Source organism: Hesperophylax consimilis, chromosome 12 (assembly GCF_061612785.1).
Source record: "Hesperophylax consimilis isolate HC1 chromosome 12, BYU_Hcon_1.0, whole genome shotgun sequence".
Classification (NCBI taxonomy): Eukaryota; Metazoa; Arthropoda; class Insecta; order Trichoptera; family Limnephilidae; genus Hesperophylax; species Hesperophylax consimilis.
In genome coordinates this window covers 11,874,431-11,891,310 of record NC_142847.1, presented here as the reverse complement: position 1 = coordinate 11,891,310, position 16,880 = coordinate 11,874,431, and the positions used below count along the sequence as shown (strand labels likewise).

General features: G+C 36.5%; 1 protein-coding gene across 2 annotated transcripts; it reads left to right on the top strand.

Moving 5' to 3' along the window:
• Nucleotides 1-4,188: 4,188 nt before the first annotated feature.
• Nucleotides 4,189-16,495, top strand: LOC149419149 (uncharacterized). Of its 2 annotated transcripts, XM_089637703.1 has the most exons (7): nt 4,189-4,365; nt 4,504-4,894; nt 6,229-6,459; nt 8,339-8,537; nt 13,250-13,339; nt 14,308-14,454; nt 15,249-16,495. In XM_089637703.1, exons 1-7 carry the CDS (start codon nt 4,222-4,224, stop codon nt 15,376-15,378), a joined length of 1,332 nt encoding a protein of 443 aa, XP_089493829.1. In that variant the 5' UTR covers nt 4,189-4,221; the 3' UTR covers nt 15,379-16,495. The 2 variants fall into 2 exon arrangements, with proteins under 2 accessions (XP_089493829.1, XP_089493830.1); XM_089637704.1 differs by lacking the exons at nt 13,250-13,339; nt 14,308-14,454; nt 15,249-16,495 and adding an exon at nt 9,101-9,595.
• Nucleotides 16,496-16,880: the final 385 nt, after the last annotated feature.

Here is a 16,880-nt window from a genome sequence, read left to right as displayed (position 1 = left end):
TTAAGTGTCATTAAATATATGAATTTCGTATATCAATATAATTTTTGTTTTTTTTTTTTTGTGCTACATATCATACATCAATGTAGAATTAAAAAAACAAAAAACAGTTTGATGGGTCAAAATTCATTTAACATTTACATCTTACAGCTGCTGCATCCTTCAATCTGCTTTAGTTTGTTTCTCTGCCTCAACCGTCAACCGTTTTTCTCCTATATTCACCAGTCCGCAGGTGTAAAAAGTAGAAAAACGCTGGGCTTGAAGTGAGATCATTCCTGTGGGGTAAAAAACACGTTGTATTTTGTGTTTTTTTGTATATTTTACGATATGTTGTCTAATTACTACATTTTAATCAACATTAAGAGTTTTTGGTTTTCGTTTGATAAAGAGCATTTTCCAATTTAAAATAATAACTAAATTAATATTGCATCATTCTTCAACGCGCCTGCCTTATGCGTAGTTCATGTAGTTTGTTTCTGTTATATTGATTATTTAGCTTTATGGAAAATATAATAAAACTTCAAGAAAGTTTTCATATTTCTTTAAAATATGTATTAAAGAGTACGCAATAAAAAAAATTTAATGGGTAGGTATTAATTAAAATCAATGACTAAATAAAAATGAACCGCCGTGCTCAACTGCCCATCCTCTGCCTACCTCTGCGAGAAACGGTCTGATGGTATTATAGTCCATTATCATGACTGAAATAGTAGGTATTGATTTGTGTGTATGAATGTGATTGAAGCGAGGAGTAGTGCTAAGAGCGAGTTGCGTGGTGGTTGAACATGCAGGGTTCCGGAAGAAAAGTAGAGGAAAAGGTAAGAGTTGTGATCATTAGAAAAGTAATAAATTCCGATTGTACTGCACCGGAAAGGGCAAATATTCCAAGTGCAAACTGAAATCAAGCCATCATAGGTGTCGCCAGGGGGGCAGCTGCAGACTTTTTAATGGTAAACCAAAAAAAAGTGTTATTTTGTTTATATTTGTGGTTATCTTGGTTATTAGTGATTTCTCACAGCTACTACAACCGCCGGCCTAGCTTTATAAATAGGCCCGACGCGCGACGCAGCGAGTCTTCAGTCAACTACTCGCACGCCTGAAACCTTGACCTAGATATCGCCTGCATTCCACGCTAAATAATATAGTGCTACTCGTATTTACCCCGTAGACTAAACGCGTTATTATTGTGATTGCGATTGTTCATTCTTAAATAAACGCTCCAATTGAGTAAAACGAGACTTTTCATTTAGTACACCAAGATAACCACATATTGAAGTAAGTAAAGAGTACTGGACTGCTGGAATATACACTTATTGAATATCAGTAAATGTGAACTTATAAAAACGTCTAATCTGAGTATTCCTTCATCACTGATCATTCATTACTTAGAGAACCCTTTTTGCGTGTGGACACAATTTGATTATCAATAGAAAGTAGTTTCTCTATTAGACATTCCGATTACCAAAATTTCTCTGCCATGTAAACATGGAGTGTCCCCATGGAGTAGTCCGCAACTTGAAATTTGTGAGATTTTTTTTTAATATGAATCATCTGGCTTTTCTAAATACAGTCAACAATTTTAACTTTCACAACTCGAAAACATTATTTTGAGATGATACATTTTTCAAAACCCGGAAAAATCGTAACATTATTGGCAGTCCCAGCCATCAGATTAAGGGTGATTAATTTTGGTGGTTTCCAACCTTTTCTGGCTCTCTTGCCACAGAACAACTAAGTTGCTAAGTTGTTCCCCTCACATTAATTACTCGTATTTGTTTTTTTCCATAATTATTGCTCCGAATTGAGTCTGATTAAGTTAAGTGAGTGTTCTCCAAAGTTAGTTGAGTGTTATGATTATTTAAGCTTCTGACCTCATATGCAAATTCACTCTTGTGTTATTCAGTCTTGTGTTCCGAATGCAATTATAGCATTCGAGTTGTGGACTTATCTGCTGAAGTAATTACGAGTGCAGTCAAAAAATTCTAGTTGTGGCCATGTTTCAATATTTGGAGGAAAACCATTCACGTGTTCAGAGTGCATTGAAAATTTAACCTGGTTGACTCACATGCAGAGTGGCTGGTAGTTAAAAGCAGTCCTGTTTTCCGGATCCAATAATAAAAATCGGATTTTGGACTTATCTGCTGACGTAATTTGAAAAAAAAGTATATACACAATGTCCGGAAACTATGGAATGATCGGGAAAATGGTAAATCTGATACATCACATAGAACCCCAAAAAAAATCTTAACTTGTAACGTATTTAAAACTCTTTTTGCTTTTTTTTTCGGCAACTGGGTTATACCAAAAAAAACTGGCAATAATTATAAAAAATTGACTCTAAATATTCCAACTTTGTATTCGATTTACTCGAAAACGAAAGCTCAAATCAAAAAAAAAGTGATGACGGAATTTACAGTAGATGCCATGTTTTTTTCGATGTAGAAAATGAAAAAAAAATCATTTCCAGATGGTAACACCGAGTAGGAAATTCCCCGTAGGCGAACTGGGTTTTGGATAAAAGGTTTTAGTTTTCAGTGACTTCTATGGTTCATCTTCAAGGTTGAGACTGGGACGTTTGGTTGGGTACATTAAATTGTTACTATACTTAAGGGGAGTTTAATATTAATACTATTCATGTAAAAGAAAAGGAGGAACGAGTAAAAAAAAAGAAGTTACTTAGTTACAAACACTATTAAAAATGTATTTTTAAAAATATATAAAGTTAAGAGTTAGTCTTAGTCTAGGATTAATAATAGTCTTAAATTATAATTCTTATCTGGAACCGCGGATCTCCACGTTCGCACTTTTCACCGATAACACAAGCGGCAACTTGGGTTGGATCCGAAGGGCGGAATTAGTTCGGCCTGGGCCAAGGCTCCGAAGGGCGGAGTCGGCAGGCAGCGACTCCTGAGAGGGCAGCTTCCTGGTCGGAAGAGCCTCGGCGCCGCTCCAAGGGGGAGGGCAGGAAGTTTCTCGGCGGAGGCGAGACGGTAACTCCTGAGAGGGCAGCTTCCTGGTCGGAAGAGCCTCGACACCATGCTCCAAGGGGGAGGGCAGGATATTTCTCGGCGGAGGCGAGGTGGTAACTGCCGAGAGAGCAGCTTCCTGGGCGGAAGCGCCTCGGCGACCGCTCCAGGAGGGGGCGAGATGATGACTCTCGAGTGCAAAAAAAATCAACTGTTGGTTGCGGAATCTGTCTTCAGCTGCGCGATCCGGCGACCGTAGCACGCCTGTGGTGGGGTGCTGGAACTAAAGTGGTCCCGCTTTACACCACTTGGTACGTTGTCTGAGTCCGTGGCGCTGGCATCGCCATTGTCACCGCTAAAGTTATTATTATTTTCAAATATATTAAAATTACATTTGTACAAAAGACCTTCAAACAATTGCAATATAGTCTAGCCTTGGGCGAAGGTTTTTATTGCCGGGTCGCTGGCTTAACAATTCCCATTTCAGATTTACGACTTGATGGGTGTATTTCTAAGTTAGCTTTCTAAATTTTTATTGCGCTTGCCGGCCAGGCTATTCACTAAATATTTAAGGTCTAATAATGCGGACTGCCGTCTCAATCTGCGTGTGAAATTACAGAGACAGATGCGGGCCCACGTTTTCGCTTTGGCCGTTCTGTGAATTCAAGTCACGTAGATACCTAGGGACATATCAAACTTAATAAGCCCTGGGCGGAATTATTCGAGAAAATTTTGAAGCCGCCCGGTGAGGGGAAGATGTATGAAAAGTGCTAAAACTAACTTAATTTTTTTAATGACATATCCCATCAAACACCCAAAAACCAAGCCTTTATAATTGCATTAATAATACAAAAATAAAATGGAAATAGTAAATTATATTCCACTTTGCTTAGAAATCATTTCAAAAGTTGGTAATACAAGATGGCTGCTAGACAATTTAACCTTACCCTGGGTTTTCCTTCAATACCGCTCACAGAAAATTACAATAATGCTCTGTCATGCCACTTGGGCATTCCTTGGGCTTATTATTAGTCCATGGGTTGGATAGGGTATTTTTAGTAACTTCTTAATGTTGTAAAGCCATTAAAAAAGAAAGAAGAAGACTTAACTTCAAATGTATGCTTCTATGATTTAAGGAAAACGTCAAATTCAAATGTCAAACTCAAACTAGTAATCAAATCAATAATATTATGACGGGCAATGTTGTTTACTTTTTCGATTTAAATCGGATATTATAGTCTACACAATAATTTCCGCAATGAATATGGATCTGCTATCATCTTGCCGCACGTGTCTCAGCAACAACGGGATTTACAACATATTTTCCACATTTAAGTTACCAAAAGCTACCAAAGTGTCCTGCTTCGACATGATGTCTTCAGTTCTCTCCTTTCCATTCCCAGTATGTATCTTTTCGACTGTATTAATCTCAATACTGATAATAACGAACGAAAAACGATCTTAAAAGTTCTTATTTAAAACCCACAAATTAATAATTTAAACGGTCCTCGTATTTATTTAGATATCTAAATTTTTTTAGGCTCGGGAAGGAGAGAAGTTACCCGTAAGTATTTGCCAAAAGTGTTTAACGAAACTCACCTCTGCCTATAAATTCAAAATGATTGCTGAACAATCATTTAGAGAGTTGGAAAGCCGATCTAACAAACAAATATTCAACGAAAACAAAAACAGCGACGGAATGTGCCAAAATGACTTCAACAATATGGAAGAAGAAGATGTCTGTTTGGAGCGCTTGAAAGCAGGTGCCTCGGACAGTAGTGAATTGGAGAGTGAACCAGGCACCGGCCCGGAGAGAGAGGAGGCTGATGGTGGCAGATTGTCCGATGGGTTCTTCAGTGAAGCCGATGATGTTCCACTGAAATTCTCTAATTATTCAAAGGAGAAGTGTGCCCTCCCTAATTTGCAAAACAGTAAGTCAAAAATGTTTGTACATGCAAATAGTAAATCCAAAGAAAGAAAATGCTCGCTAGATCAGCCACGTTCACTCCTCGTTCTCGTTTTTCAATGATTTCACGTTTTATTTCTACAGTTATTCTCTTATGGCTGTCTTCTTTTATTCTTTTCTTCAGGGAAATTTTGCAAGGGTTATTAAACTTTGCACAGAAGAATTATAAATAATGTCTGAACACAAGTTTGAAAAAAAGTGTTATCACACGCGACACTGACGTGTTAACCAGAGACTGACACACTGAGCATTTTTTTCATCATCTGTTTTGCTCGCTATGCGAATTACTCATTAGGGGCCGTTCAAGTATTATGTAAGCACTATAGGGGGGCAGGGGGGTCTTTGCTTTGCTTATTTTTAATGTTATGGGGGTGGGGGGGTCGAGATAGTGATTACGTCAGCACTGCTCAGCAGTAGTTATTTTTTTTTACACATTGGCAACCCACACATTGTCTATGTTTGAAAACCGAATACATATTCGGGGATTCCCACAAATAATTAATACGTTTAGGTACTCGCTTAGAAGCGAATGGGGGAATTACCGCGCGCTACTCACTTGTCAAAATTTCTTCCATCAATCTGAAGATCAGAATCAAATCAGAAAAATGCATATAGGTACCAATTTTTACGTAAGCATGGGTGGGGGGGGGGGGTAAGAGCTTTGCTTACTTTTGGTGACAAGGGGGAAGAGGGGGTAAATAATTGTAATAAATCTGCTTACGTAATACTTGAACGGCCCCTTATAGGAGGTGCTGGTTATGAGAGATCCCACTGTATTCATAATTATTTATTTAGACATACATTTTCCACTAAATTAGTAAATATTTGCGTATAAATAAACAAAATTCTTTTACTGGCTCGCGTTTTTATTTCGATTCCACATATTTACTAATGTATGCATACCAATAAAATATTATTTATGTATCTGAATTGTCGATTTATGTACTTATTGATACTACATTATCAATATAAATATATTATACTGTAAAGATCCCATTGATTACACAAAAATGGTCACCACCACCCATCAATATTATAAGAATCATGTTACGACAAACATTCCTTTCGGATGCTCCATAGTAACGTGGAAACGAGCTATGCCTAGGAATAGTTTAGTATTTTTGATTATAGGTACAATCAGCTGCAGTGACACTGCTATAGTTGTATACTTCCACGTATTCTCTTCTCCTATTTTCTTAAAACTCTCTTTCCTTTGTATTATTAATTTATTATGTATCTTTTAACAAATAGCTAATAACTTTTTAGCATGAAAAATGTACCGCGCGTGACATTTTGCAGGAAAGACGAGTAATAAGAAAGAGGAGTGCGAACCCACGGTGTGCACTGTGTGTGGCGAGTTGGTGCGGGACCTACGCACGCATCAGCGCACGCACCGGAGCACACACGCACCAGGGCGAGGCTTGCCCTGCGCTGAGTGCCCCAAGGTATTCGCCTGCTACTCTGGCCGCAAGAGACACATGACCACACACCACTTGGGGCAACTGTTCTTCTGCGATATATGCAACAAACGTAAGCTTCGAAACATACATATATAATTTAAAGTGAAAATTCCTATTTACGAATAACCTGACAATATTTTAATTCTTCTTATATTAACCTGTCCGCCACTCAACAAATCGCTCAGTCATCTACCGTGGACAGTTTGATTTTGAAATTTTTTATTTATCATTTAAAACACTTTATGTGCAAATTTAGTTTAATGATTTGTAATCGAAGGACCAATGATTGTGAAACTTCGTATATGAATGACCACTGCACCAACGAGAAAATATGTCGCAAGTGAAATAGGAAAGGACCCACCGGGTATTTTAAAGCACAATTCTATTCTTCATCTAGTTAATTTTCATTTGTAAATAAAAAGCGCTCGGCAAACTTCACTAGGCGATAGATTTGTTTCTGAAGAAAGTTTCAGCGGCAGAATTTAAGTCTGCAAAAAGTGACTAACAAACTGCTATGTGCGCGAGCGGTAAGAGAAGTGGTCAGGGGACGGGAGGTAGGTTTTTGGGATTACGGAAATAGACAACAATATTACTCCCAAGTAGAGCGGTCTTGTATATGAGAGGTGTATTATGTAAATGTCGTAATCAACACTCGTTCTGAAACCTTGAATTTTTTATAACAAAGTCATAAACATGTAAGTTACGGAACCATCCCATACTAAAATTGTGGTAATAATTTGTGATATAAACAAAATACAAAATTACATAAACAAAACTGAAGCGGAAGAGATATATTTATCGATTTAATGGCGGGAAATCGCCTCCTGGCCATCGAGAATCGGGGACTTTATTTATCATGTATTGGATGAAGTAAAAATATTTATTCTTGAATATTTCAAAAGAAGTCAATGGAATATGGAGTAAGCCACATTATAAACCCATGTTGGTACCATTAGACATATGCATTCTGCAAAATTTTTATTTGAATCTTGGGTGCCACTCGATCACACATGTATACGTCAACCGTGTCGCAGGCTCCGTGTGCGTCAGCCACGGAAAAGTTAAAATATTGCTTGTGATTATTATTGAACTCCGCGAAACCAGGATTTTATCTTGGGGGGTTGGTTAAACGTAATTTTCCCGCAGTGAGGTGCAGTCCGTAATAGTTGAAAAACCCTTGACTCTGTGCGGAAGCGGGTGGTCTGTTTGATAGATTCCCCCATCTTAACAAACGGATTGTAATATTTAGAGCACAAGCACAGGTGGGAACGCTGTTCTTGTTCTGGGAGTCATACAATCATTCATACGCAATGGAACTGGCAACTTCATATGCATCTGAACTGGCATCATTCATATGCAATGGAACTGGAACTGGATCGTTCATATGCAATGGAACCGTATCGGGGGAGCTGTACGGAGAGAGCCGTATCGGGCGAGTTGTATCAGGCAAGCACAGTATGCTCATTGCTCATAAGCTCTGAGCTCCTGTTCAATTGAGACAACTTTTGAGTAATATGAAAATATTGAGCTGGTACCGTGACTACCGCTCTAAAATGAGTTGACCCATCGCTAGTTTGTACGACTCATTCCCGAGTTCAACAACTAGGCTGTGGAGTGATCTACCGGCCTCTTTGTTTCCTCCCTCCTACAACATGGGTCTCTTCACCGATGTTAACTCCATCCTCTTCTCAAAAAGACCCTCCACACAGCATCTCCAAAGATGACATAGGCCCTGAGGGAAACTATTTTCCTCAGTACCTCCAGTACGGAATTAATGTAAAAAAAATAATAATAATGTGTGGTGCTTGATTCGGTGGAAATAAATAATATCCACACTTGCATCGAACATTACACTTTTTTTCTGACTCGATGACAATCTGCGTCATTTTGAAATTTGAATGGTCCCCGTTAAAAGCCGATATAATATATGGAAATGGTTATACTGACAGACTACAAGCGGGGGAGCGAGCACCTGCGCCTCATGCACTCGAGCGCCCCACACCCCTTTGCCTGCACTTTGTGCCCCAAGGCCTTCCTCACGCGCACCCTGCTGCGCCTGCACCTCTCCTGCCACGCCCAGGAACGCACCTTTTCCTGCCCCCTCTGCCACAAGCTGTTCCGCAACAAATCCAACAGAGACATACACAGGTAACTCTATTTATACTTTATGATACAGGTGGGCAACCTAACTCTACCATTTCTATTACGAGATTGATGAAATTTTGCACATTAATAGTCTTACTAAAAAACGTGGTGTAAATAATACGCGGTACGGTCAGGACAGTGAAAAACTTCACTTATTACCATGGCGTTTGTGTCATCATAGTTAGAGGACATTTGTTTGTGCATTGTTAAATAATAAGTTGACACTAAACCTTTTGTGTTATTTCATTTATTGGCCAATAATGGATTATATTTAACATATTGAGTAAGTGCATAATCTTTTTCTAATAAAATAAAACATTCAATGAATATTTATAGTATTTAAATGGCTTTTTTGTGATGTTACAACACGGATGCATGACGTGGTTATAAAACTCTAGCGCCTAACTCTCCTGCCAAGCTCTACGGGTAAAAATATAATTTTACAAAGGAGCAACATTAGAATTTCTTTATTATATTTACTTTTCTTGTGCTATAAAATACGGGCTATCTCAAATTATTATTCACCAGTTCAAAATTCACATCTGAGTTTGAATTTTTTTTTATAGGTATCATCGAGCTGAATCACCTGTTTCGGAATTAGAAGACATAATAGATGAAATATTCACACAATCACCAGTGACAATGCAAAGTATTGATAATGTTGAGGATTCGTGTGAACACCCAGTCGATGATCCGCTTTTGGTTTCAAGTGGCCGTGAATCCAGTGAAGATGATTCTGACAAATTAAAATCTTATCCCCATTCACTATCATAAGCTATCACAAGTGGTGAAAGGGAAGAACCGGCCACCATTGGCTTCGTCGTCTGCGAGAATTCCTTACATTCCATCACCAAAACTTAGAAAACGAAAAAGTCAACCAGAAAAATGAAAGAAGACTGTTAACAAAGCTTTGAGACAATCGGGAAACGGGTATGTTGATGTTAGAGGAAGAAACCGTATGTCTCGAAGCGTAAAGGATACTCTTTGCACTTCTAATTGCGCCCATTAGTGTCCGGAAAATATTAACCGTCAAAACCAAGAAGAAATCCACGCTAACTCTTGGACACTTACAGATGAATTGAAAAACCATTTTTACAGCAGATTATTGAACAAAATTCCTAAGAAACAGAATCACAACATTGTCTCTAGAAGAAGTTATACATAAAAATATTTTTTTGAGGTTGCCCATCAAAAAATTCAAGTTTGTAAAATGTTATTTTTGTCGACTATCGATATTCAATATATTTTTTAAACAAAATACGGTTTACCAACGGGAATTCCTTCAGTTTCTAAACATGGAAAACATGTAAAAAAGGTAACGCCCCCAGAAAAAATATTGGAAGTGAAGACTCATGTACTCATGACTCAAGTTTTCCGCAAATGGATTCAAACTACTGTTTTTCCAACCCTCAAAAACAATATTTGGAAGCAGAACTGAATCTCACCAAAATGTACAAGCTGTACAAAGAAAAGTATACAAACAATCCGGTCAAATATCATTCGTATCAAAAAATATCTACGATAAGGTTTTTAATCAGGAATTCAACTTGTCGTTTCAACCGAAAAAAGATCCAGTGCGATCATTGTGTTCAATTTAAAATGTCAAATTTGAGTTCTACAGAAGTTGAGGCTCACCAGATTCACAGGGAAAATAACCAGATTGCAACGGTTCATAAAGCCACTGACAAGTATTGATCCATCGAAAAGTCCTTTCGTATGATCTGCAAAATGTGTTTGCACTTCCGTGGGCTAATGCATTGAACTTCTTTTATAAATATTATTGAATTGTTAACCTTACTGGTCGATGTAGAATCGATCGATCAGTGGGAGAAGTAGAAACGACATTGTCAGTGCTCGAACGAAGTAATATATAAGAAGGGAAAGACTCTTGCGTTCCTCATAATCGTAAAATCAAATAGCTTTGCTGGACTTTTTAAGTCATCCGTCAATCAAGTTTATTAATCAGAGGTTTTGGGAAAGTGGTCACTCGAGTCTAAGAACTGTACGCAGTCCATAGTTCAATGGATAGGTCATTGAAGGATTTGGAGATTTTCAGCCCGGTATCTCTTCTTCGCCAGTTAAAAAGGGAAGACTTGTTGCTGCTGGTACTGGATTATCCTTATTAAGTAATTGAGATACGAACATCATGATTATATACTTATCATTAAGAATAATTTTATTTTATTTATTACAAGATAATACATTACAAAATAATAACAAAGTTATAATGTATTATTCCCAGTTAGTTTACAAAACTCATTTCGGGAAAGACAACATTAGATTACAATTGCAATTACGATTGACAAGACAGCATAAATACATTAAAATAAATAAACGCAGATGTTATTATGGAGTTCCAAAGAAAGATGGTGTTAGTCATTAATAAAACTGCTGAGGAAATAGCTTTTAAGAGCTTTTGCCAATGTTTTTTTGTTCGTTGCCGGAAGTTTTAGATTACTAGGTAATGCGTTGTATTGCTTATGTGCTTAATTTAATTAACTATTATTGATTTTGGATTTATTATGATTATTTCTAAAAATTTATTAATAGTAAAGATTTATTTACTATTTGTTGTAAGCCAATAAAAGTTTTCACCGGCGTTGTAAAATTAAATTTCTTTTAATAATACCATTTTTGAAAATGTTATTTTGTGGTGGTAATCCTTCTTTATTGATATTGATAAAGTACTTTGGTTAAGATATGATTTGAGATTTACACGGCCAAAAGTATTATTGTGAATAATCTTTAGGTTATGTTGTGTTGCGCTTCCTCCAACATTACGGACAGAGTTACAGTGACACTGAAACTCTGTTTAAAAAAAAGTTATGTTGTTATGTTGTCTTCATGATAAAACTGTTATCTATTATTAAATATTTAATAAAAACCATTTAACTAGTGTAATTCTTTTTATTAAACGCCTACAGATCCATTTTGTCATATCGTCAGTTTTCATCGTAATGTCGACGAAGTTCGAATCGTCACCATTCATTTTCTGTTAATATCAAATTTAAAGAAAATGGGACTGGACAAAGCTAATGTTTAATAAGAATAAATAATCTAGAATATTATATTTCACTGGGAAAACTTCAATGGAAATGGAAAATTCAAACTTTGAATGCATTTTTCTCAAAACATGTGTTTTAACCTTGCAACAAGATAGAACTGTGATATTTAAGATTTTCAATATACATTGTTTAGATATGAGTATGTATTTTGGGATCTGTACCTACATCACCAAATTAAAACAATTTACTAGGAGCTTAGAAGCAGAGTGTAAAAAAAACCAACTCTCATTGTACAATTCACAACATTCAAATTAATATTCCCTAAGTTATTGATGCCAAAGTTTCACTAGCTCGGGGCAGTTGGGACTCTGCATAAAACAAAAAGATAAGAGGGGTAATTATACGCAATACTAATAGTTCATCATCAAAAATACTAATTTCGGTTGTGGACCTGACTGTGATTGTAACTCTGGTTCAATGAACTCGGATTTGTTGTATATTTGAATGAGAGGCCGGTTGACGGAGACCCTTTCATCTCTCCAGCTGGACTCTTACAATTCATCGCCTTTCACCGCAATGGAGGGATGGATTCATACATCCTTAACTCCTGGACACACTAACTCCAGTTTCCTACCCACCCCTCTTACCTTTTCCTTCCCAGAACTCCATCTCCTTAAAAAGGCATTCCACACAACATAAACGACAGGGCCTCCTCCATAAATAAACCACTCACTAGATTGTTAATTTCGGGCTTTTTGTATGAAACAAATTGGTCCTAAAAAACCATAGATATGCCAATATACAGACAGTAAATCGGTCCTAAAAAACCATAGATATGCCAATATATAGTCAGTAAAATTCTCATTCGTAGCCTACTTATTATACTATACACCAGGGGTCTCCAAACTTTTCAGCCGGAGGGCCACATTGACTACTCCAGTGAGTTCGGAGAGCCAAAACCGTTTTAATTTCTAGACACCCATATTTTCTGTCCTAGGGAGGGGGGGGGGGGTAGACAATAGAATTTTCAGGGATGAAAATATAGCTTTAGATAACGTAGCTTTGAAGATATTTTTTGATTCTCGTTTCTCAGACCTTGATATCATTGCGAATCAAATAAAGATTTTTCAAAAAAATCCTCTTGATATATACGCTCGATACTTGTGGACGCAATGTATTGGTGCCAAGTACCTCGCCAACGAGCATATTTATTTATTCGCACGAAAAAATTCGCTGAGTTTTCGCCCCTTCTGAGCAAGGTCTTAGCCATTAGCTGTCACGGGTCCTTGATGACACTGGTCATTAGATGTCGCGGGCCGGATGGAAGACACTGGCGGGCCGGATACGGCCCGCGGGCCTTAGTTTGGAGACCCCTGCTATACACCAATGAAAAACTTTGAAAGTATATTCCATAGATTTTCAGAGTTTTTCATTGGTGGATATAGTTAGGCAAACATTTGAGGTCACAATATTTCCATTCCAATTTTCGATCGGAGTTATACCCCCATACCACTCACCTGTGGCCTCATAATGCCAAATGATAATCCGCATAAAGGCTCAATTATAATATCCTGTGATTTTTCACGGGTCGAACTAGTATATTATGTGTTTTTAGTTTGAAGGTTCCAATCCTGCTGCCGTGTGTAATAATACTTACTTATACCTTGTACTGCAACATACTTCCTATTTTACGAAAATCTGATGTTGCAGGAGAAGTGTCCACGAGAAGGAGAGGAATTTCATCTGCCAGCATTGCTCCCGGGGTTTCTTCTCTTCGCAGGACCTCAAGAAACACTTGTGGTAAAGCGCCGCTATTTGTAATACATACTTTCCAACAATAGAGGGACTTAGAAATATGTAGTGTCACACTAACGATAGTACAAACTCTGCCGTTTCCTATTCTCGTTTAAACCAATGTTACCATTTTATCTGATAAACAGTTTTCTTATGAGCCAATTAAGTTATTGAAACATTTATCATATATCCTATTACCGCACACAACTGCACTGGCTTCCCACAAAAACAAATAGCATATGGAATTTTCATTTACATAATTACATTTACAGTTTTAATATTCTCCCGACGAAGGAAGGGTGCTTCCGAAACCGGTAGAGTACAATTAAAATTAAAGTGGTCTAAAACAAATTTATATCTTTTATTGTAATTTTCATTTGTCTATAACATTATTATTATTATTATGTAATGAGCAGGCAGCATTCTGCTGATGCGCTTATATCTGATTTCACAACAAGTTTGACAGTAATTGAGTTGTTTTAAGTTTGAACTAATTCCTTTCTTCTCTCCAAATGTGAATCCAATAAGAGCTTTGAATTGATTTATATTTGTTGCATCGATGACATGTTGTGGGAGTTTGTTCCAAGCATCCACTACTCTATTTGCAAGGAAGTGTTTTCTAGGATTAGATGCAAAAGGCGTTTTGGTAATTTTTTTTGAGTGTCTTAAGTGATTTAACAATGAATTTAACATCTTTAACAATGTCACCTCGCCTCTGCACCTGAAGGTTAATTTTTTTCTTTCTTTATAAACACGACTTCATTATAGAATGCCATTTTAACATCCATTGTCAAGGCTTAAATATAAGAAAAGTTCTTGTCCCCTTGGACATTTTTGTAACTGTTTTTTTTTAAGTAGTCGATATGTATTTGTCACCACTTGAAAAATCCATTTCCATTAAGACTTTGTGTTGGTTGACAGAATTTGGTAATAAGCCCCCCACTATACTAGTATGTAAAATAATTTGTGTGCAGGTGCCACACCAAAGAGAAGAACTACAAGTGCTCCGAGTGCGGCAAGGGCTTTGCGCGCAGCTCCAACATGCGGCTGCACGAGAAGAAGCACTCGGGCATTAAGGACGTGCAGTGCACCCTTTGCAGCAAGGGCTTCTATAACAAGGGGTGAGTTTTCAACACCGCACTCACAATCGTTTATTAACCACCCCATTTTTGCTGGTCAAAATGTTGTCAGAATTTGATGACGGTTTATCTCACGTGATATTTTTCTTTGTTTATTTGAAAAAAATTTTTACTTAAGCCAAAATGATATCTACACGGAGAAAAATGATCCTGTTAAAAAAGTGACAGCATGCCAACGTCCTGATAAAATATCAGTCATTCAGATTATATCGAGAACACTTTTTTAATAAATATCATGACAGAATGTGACAATATCAGTATATCAATATTTGTATGAACACATGTTCCGCCGTCTTGATAAAACATTCGCTTTTGGCTGATACTTTTGTTAGGAACTCTTTCAATTCATTCGTTATAGGCCTGCAGTCCCATTTTTAACAGAAAAACGAATAATTTGACCAGATTTTTAACTCAAAATAAACCCAGGAATCACTGGTTCAAATTTGTTGGGTACATCCTGTATTCCTGTTTACATACAAAAAACTAAGAAAAAAGGGAGTGTTTTAATCTGAGCTGTTTCTTCTCGAGGCAAGTTTAGTGTAGATAACATAGAAAAAGAGAAACAAATATTAGATCTCCCTTAAAACGGTATTGACTGTGTTTAGTGCCCAGATCTGAATAGCCAAATACTTACTTCCCAAACCTTCCTCTTTCCCATCTTCTTCCCATTCCCTTCAGTCTCACAGGTTACCTCAATTGGAGATGCCATAGTCCCACTAGGGCAGGCAGTTGGAACTCTTGTGTGGTATTTAATGAAATGGTTTGGATATTTGCAGGGCGCTGAAGAACCACATGATCTCCCACAGCCAGGAGAAGAAGCACGAGTGTAAATACTGCGGCTTGAAGTTTGGCCGCGCCTACAGCAGGAACAAGCATCACAAGACAGCGCACGAGAACAAACTTTAACGCTTTATTATGTTGGTCTCTCCAAATTCTGCTTTCTAGGGGTAATTCGTGTAAAGAAAATATACAAACTTAACACTTGGAGTGTCATCTGCCAGCTGATTCTATTTTCGTAATACCTTATTTCTCTTTTGCAAAATAATGTTTCTGTAAATTGTACCATCTTACCAGAGAATGTGTTTAAATATTTATAAAAATGGTGTATAATCTACCAAACCAGCTTCCCCAGAATAGCTTAGATTAATTATTTTTTTTTATTTTGCCATTGGATACGACGGCACTCAAGAGGTTAAGTAGAAATATATATATACAGGGTGCGGCGCGGGAACTTCCTTATTTAAAAAATCATAAAACAAAAAGTATTGGAGATACAATTTTTATTCTTTTTCCTTTACATTGAGTAACTTTTAATTTTTTTTTTATGTTTTCCAATACGTTTTGTTTAATGATTTTTTTAAATTAGGAATTTCCTGCGCCGCCTCCATGCACAAATAGTAAGTAGGAATTTCTCAAAAAAAAAACAAATTTGTTGTAAAAAGCATATAAATTTAATTAGTAATTGTTGATGTACAAAAATTATGAAGCAAGACTGGTTATTAAGAAGAAAAGGTTATCATATTATATTTATAATAAAGCAGGCGAAATTTATTTTTCATTCATAAGTTATTTATACAGACACACAATATAGGTTAATACACTTCAAGCAGAAGCATAGTACAATTCGAGAAAATGGATTTTGCTTTAAACCATTATATCTTTGAAAATAATACATACATATATTTGAATTACTTTTTTTTACATAGTAGTAACTGTGGTGACTAAACAACTATAAAATTACTGTCTGAAATTAAAGCCTAATTTGTAGTACAACTTCATAAACTGAAATTAAAATCAATTTGGACCATTTAGTGTTGACCATTTGGACCATTACAGCCGTTCAAGTAGGAACATCTTAAAAGGTAGAACTACACTTCGCACCGGAAGCATGTTAATTATAATTTATGAGATTTAACAAATGGTTGTGATATAACAGATGAACATGCATAAATAGTATATTGCTTTTTATTGTAATTTTATGTGTAAAAAATAGTTTTATGTGTAAAAAATAGTTTTATGTGTAAAAAATAGTTTCATGTGTAAAAAATAGTTTTATGTGTAAAAAATAGTTTTATGTGTAAAAAATAGTTTTATGTGTAAAAAATGTACATATTTGATTACATTACAATTTTTTTTTTTTTTTTTCACTTTTGCACAGATCATTACAAATAAGTGCAAGGATTTATTATCCATTCTACAGGTTTCGTATAGTTTCCTTTTGATGTAACATTCTACCATACAAGAGACAAACAAGAAGATAAGATCATGGAAGACTTGTATCACATTGTTTATACAAATACATATTTATAAATAAATGAAACAAGATAACTTTTTTGGGATAGTTGGAACCAAAGATATTAGAGGAACGAGATATGCTATGTTGGCCGCCGGACCGTAGCCGGAGTACT

Excerpts from the sequence above, each read along its gene's own strand:
- LOC149419149 (XM_089637703.1), top strand. The coding sequence starts at position 4,222 with ATGAATATGGATCTGCTATCATCTTGCCGCACGTGTCTCAGCAACAAC. Across the intron at positions 4,895-6,228 it reads CCTCCCTAATTTGCAAAACA|GAAAGACGAGTAATAAGAAA; the intron begins GTAAGTCAAAAA and ends GACATTTTGCAG. Across the intron at positions 6,460-8,338 it reads CTGCGATATATGCAACAAAC|ACTACAAGCGGGGGAGCGAG; the intron begins GTAAGCTTCGAA and ends TTATACTGACAG.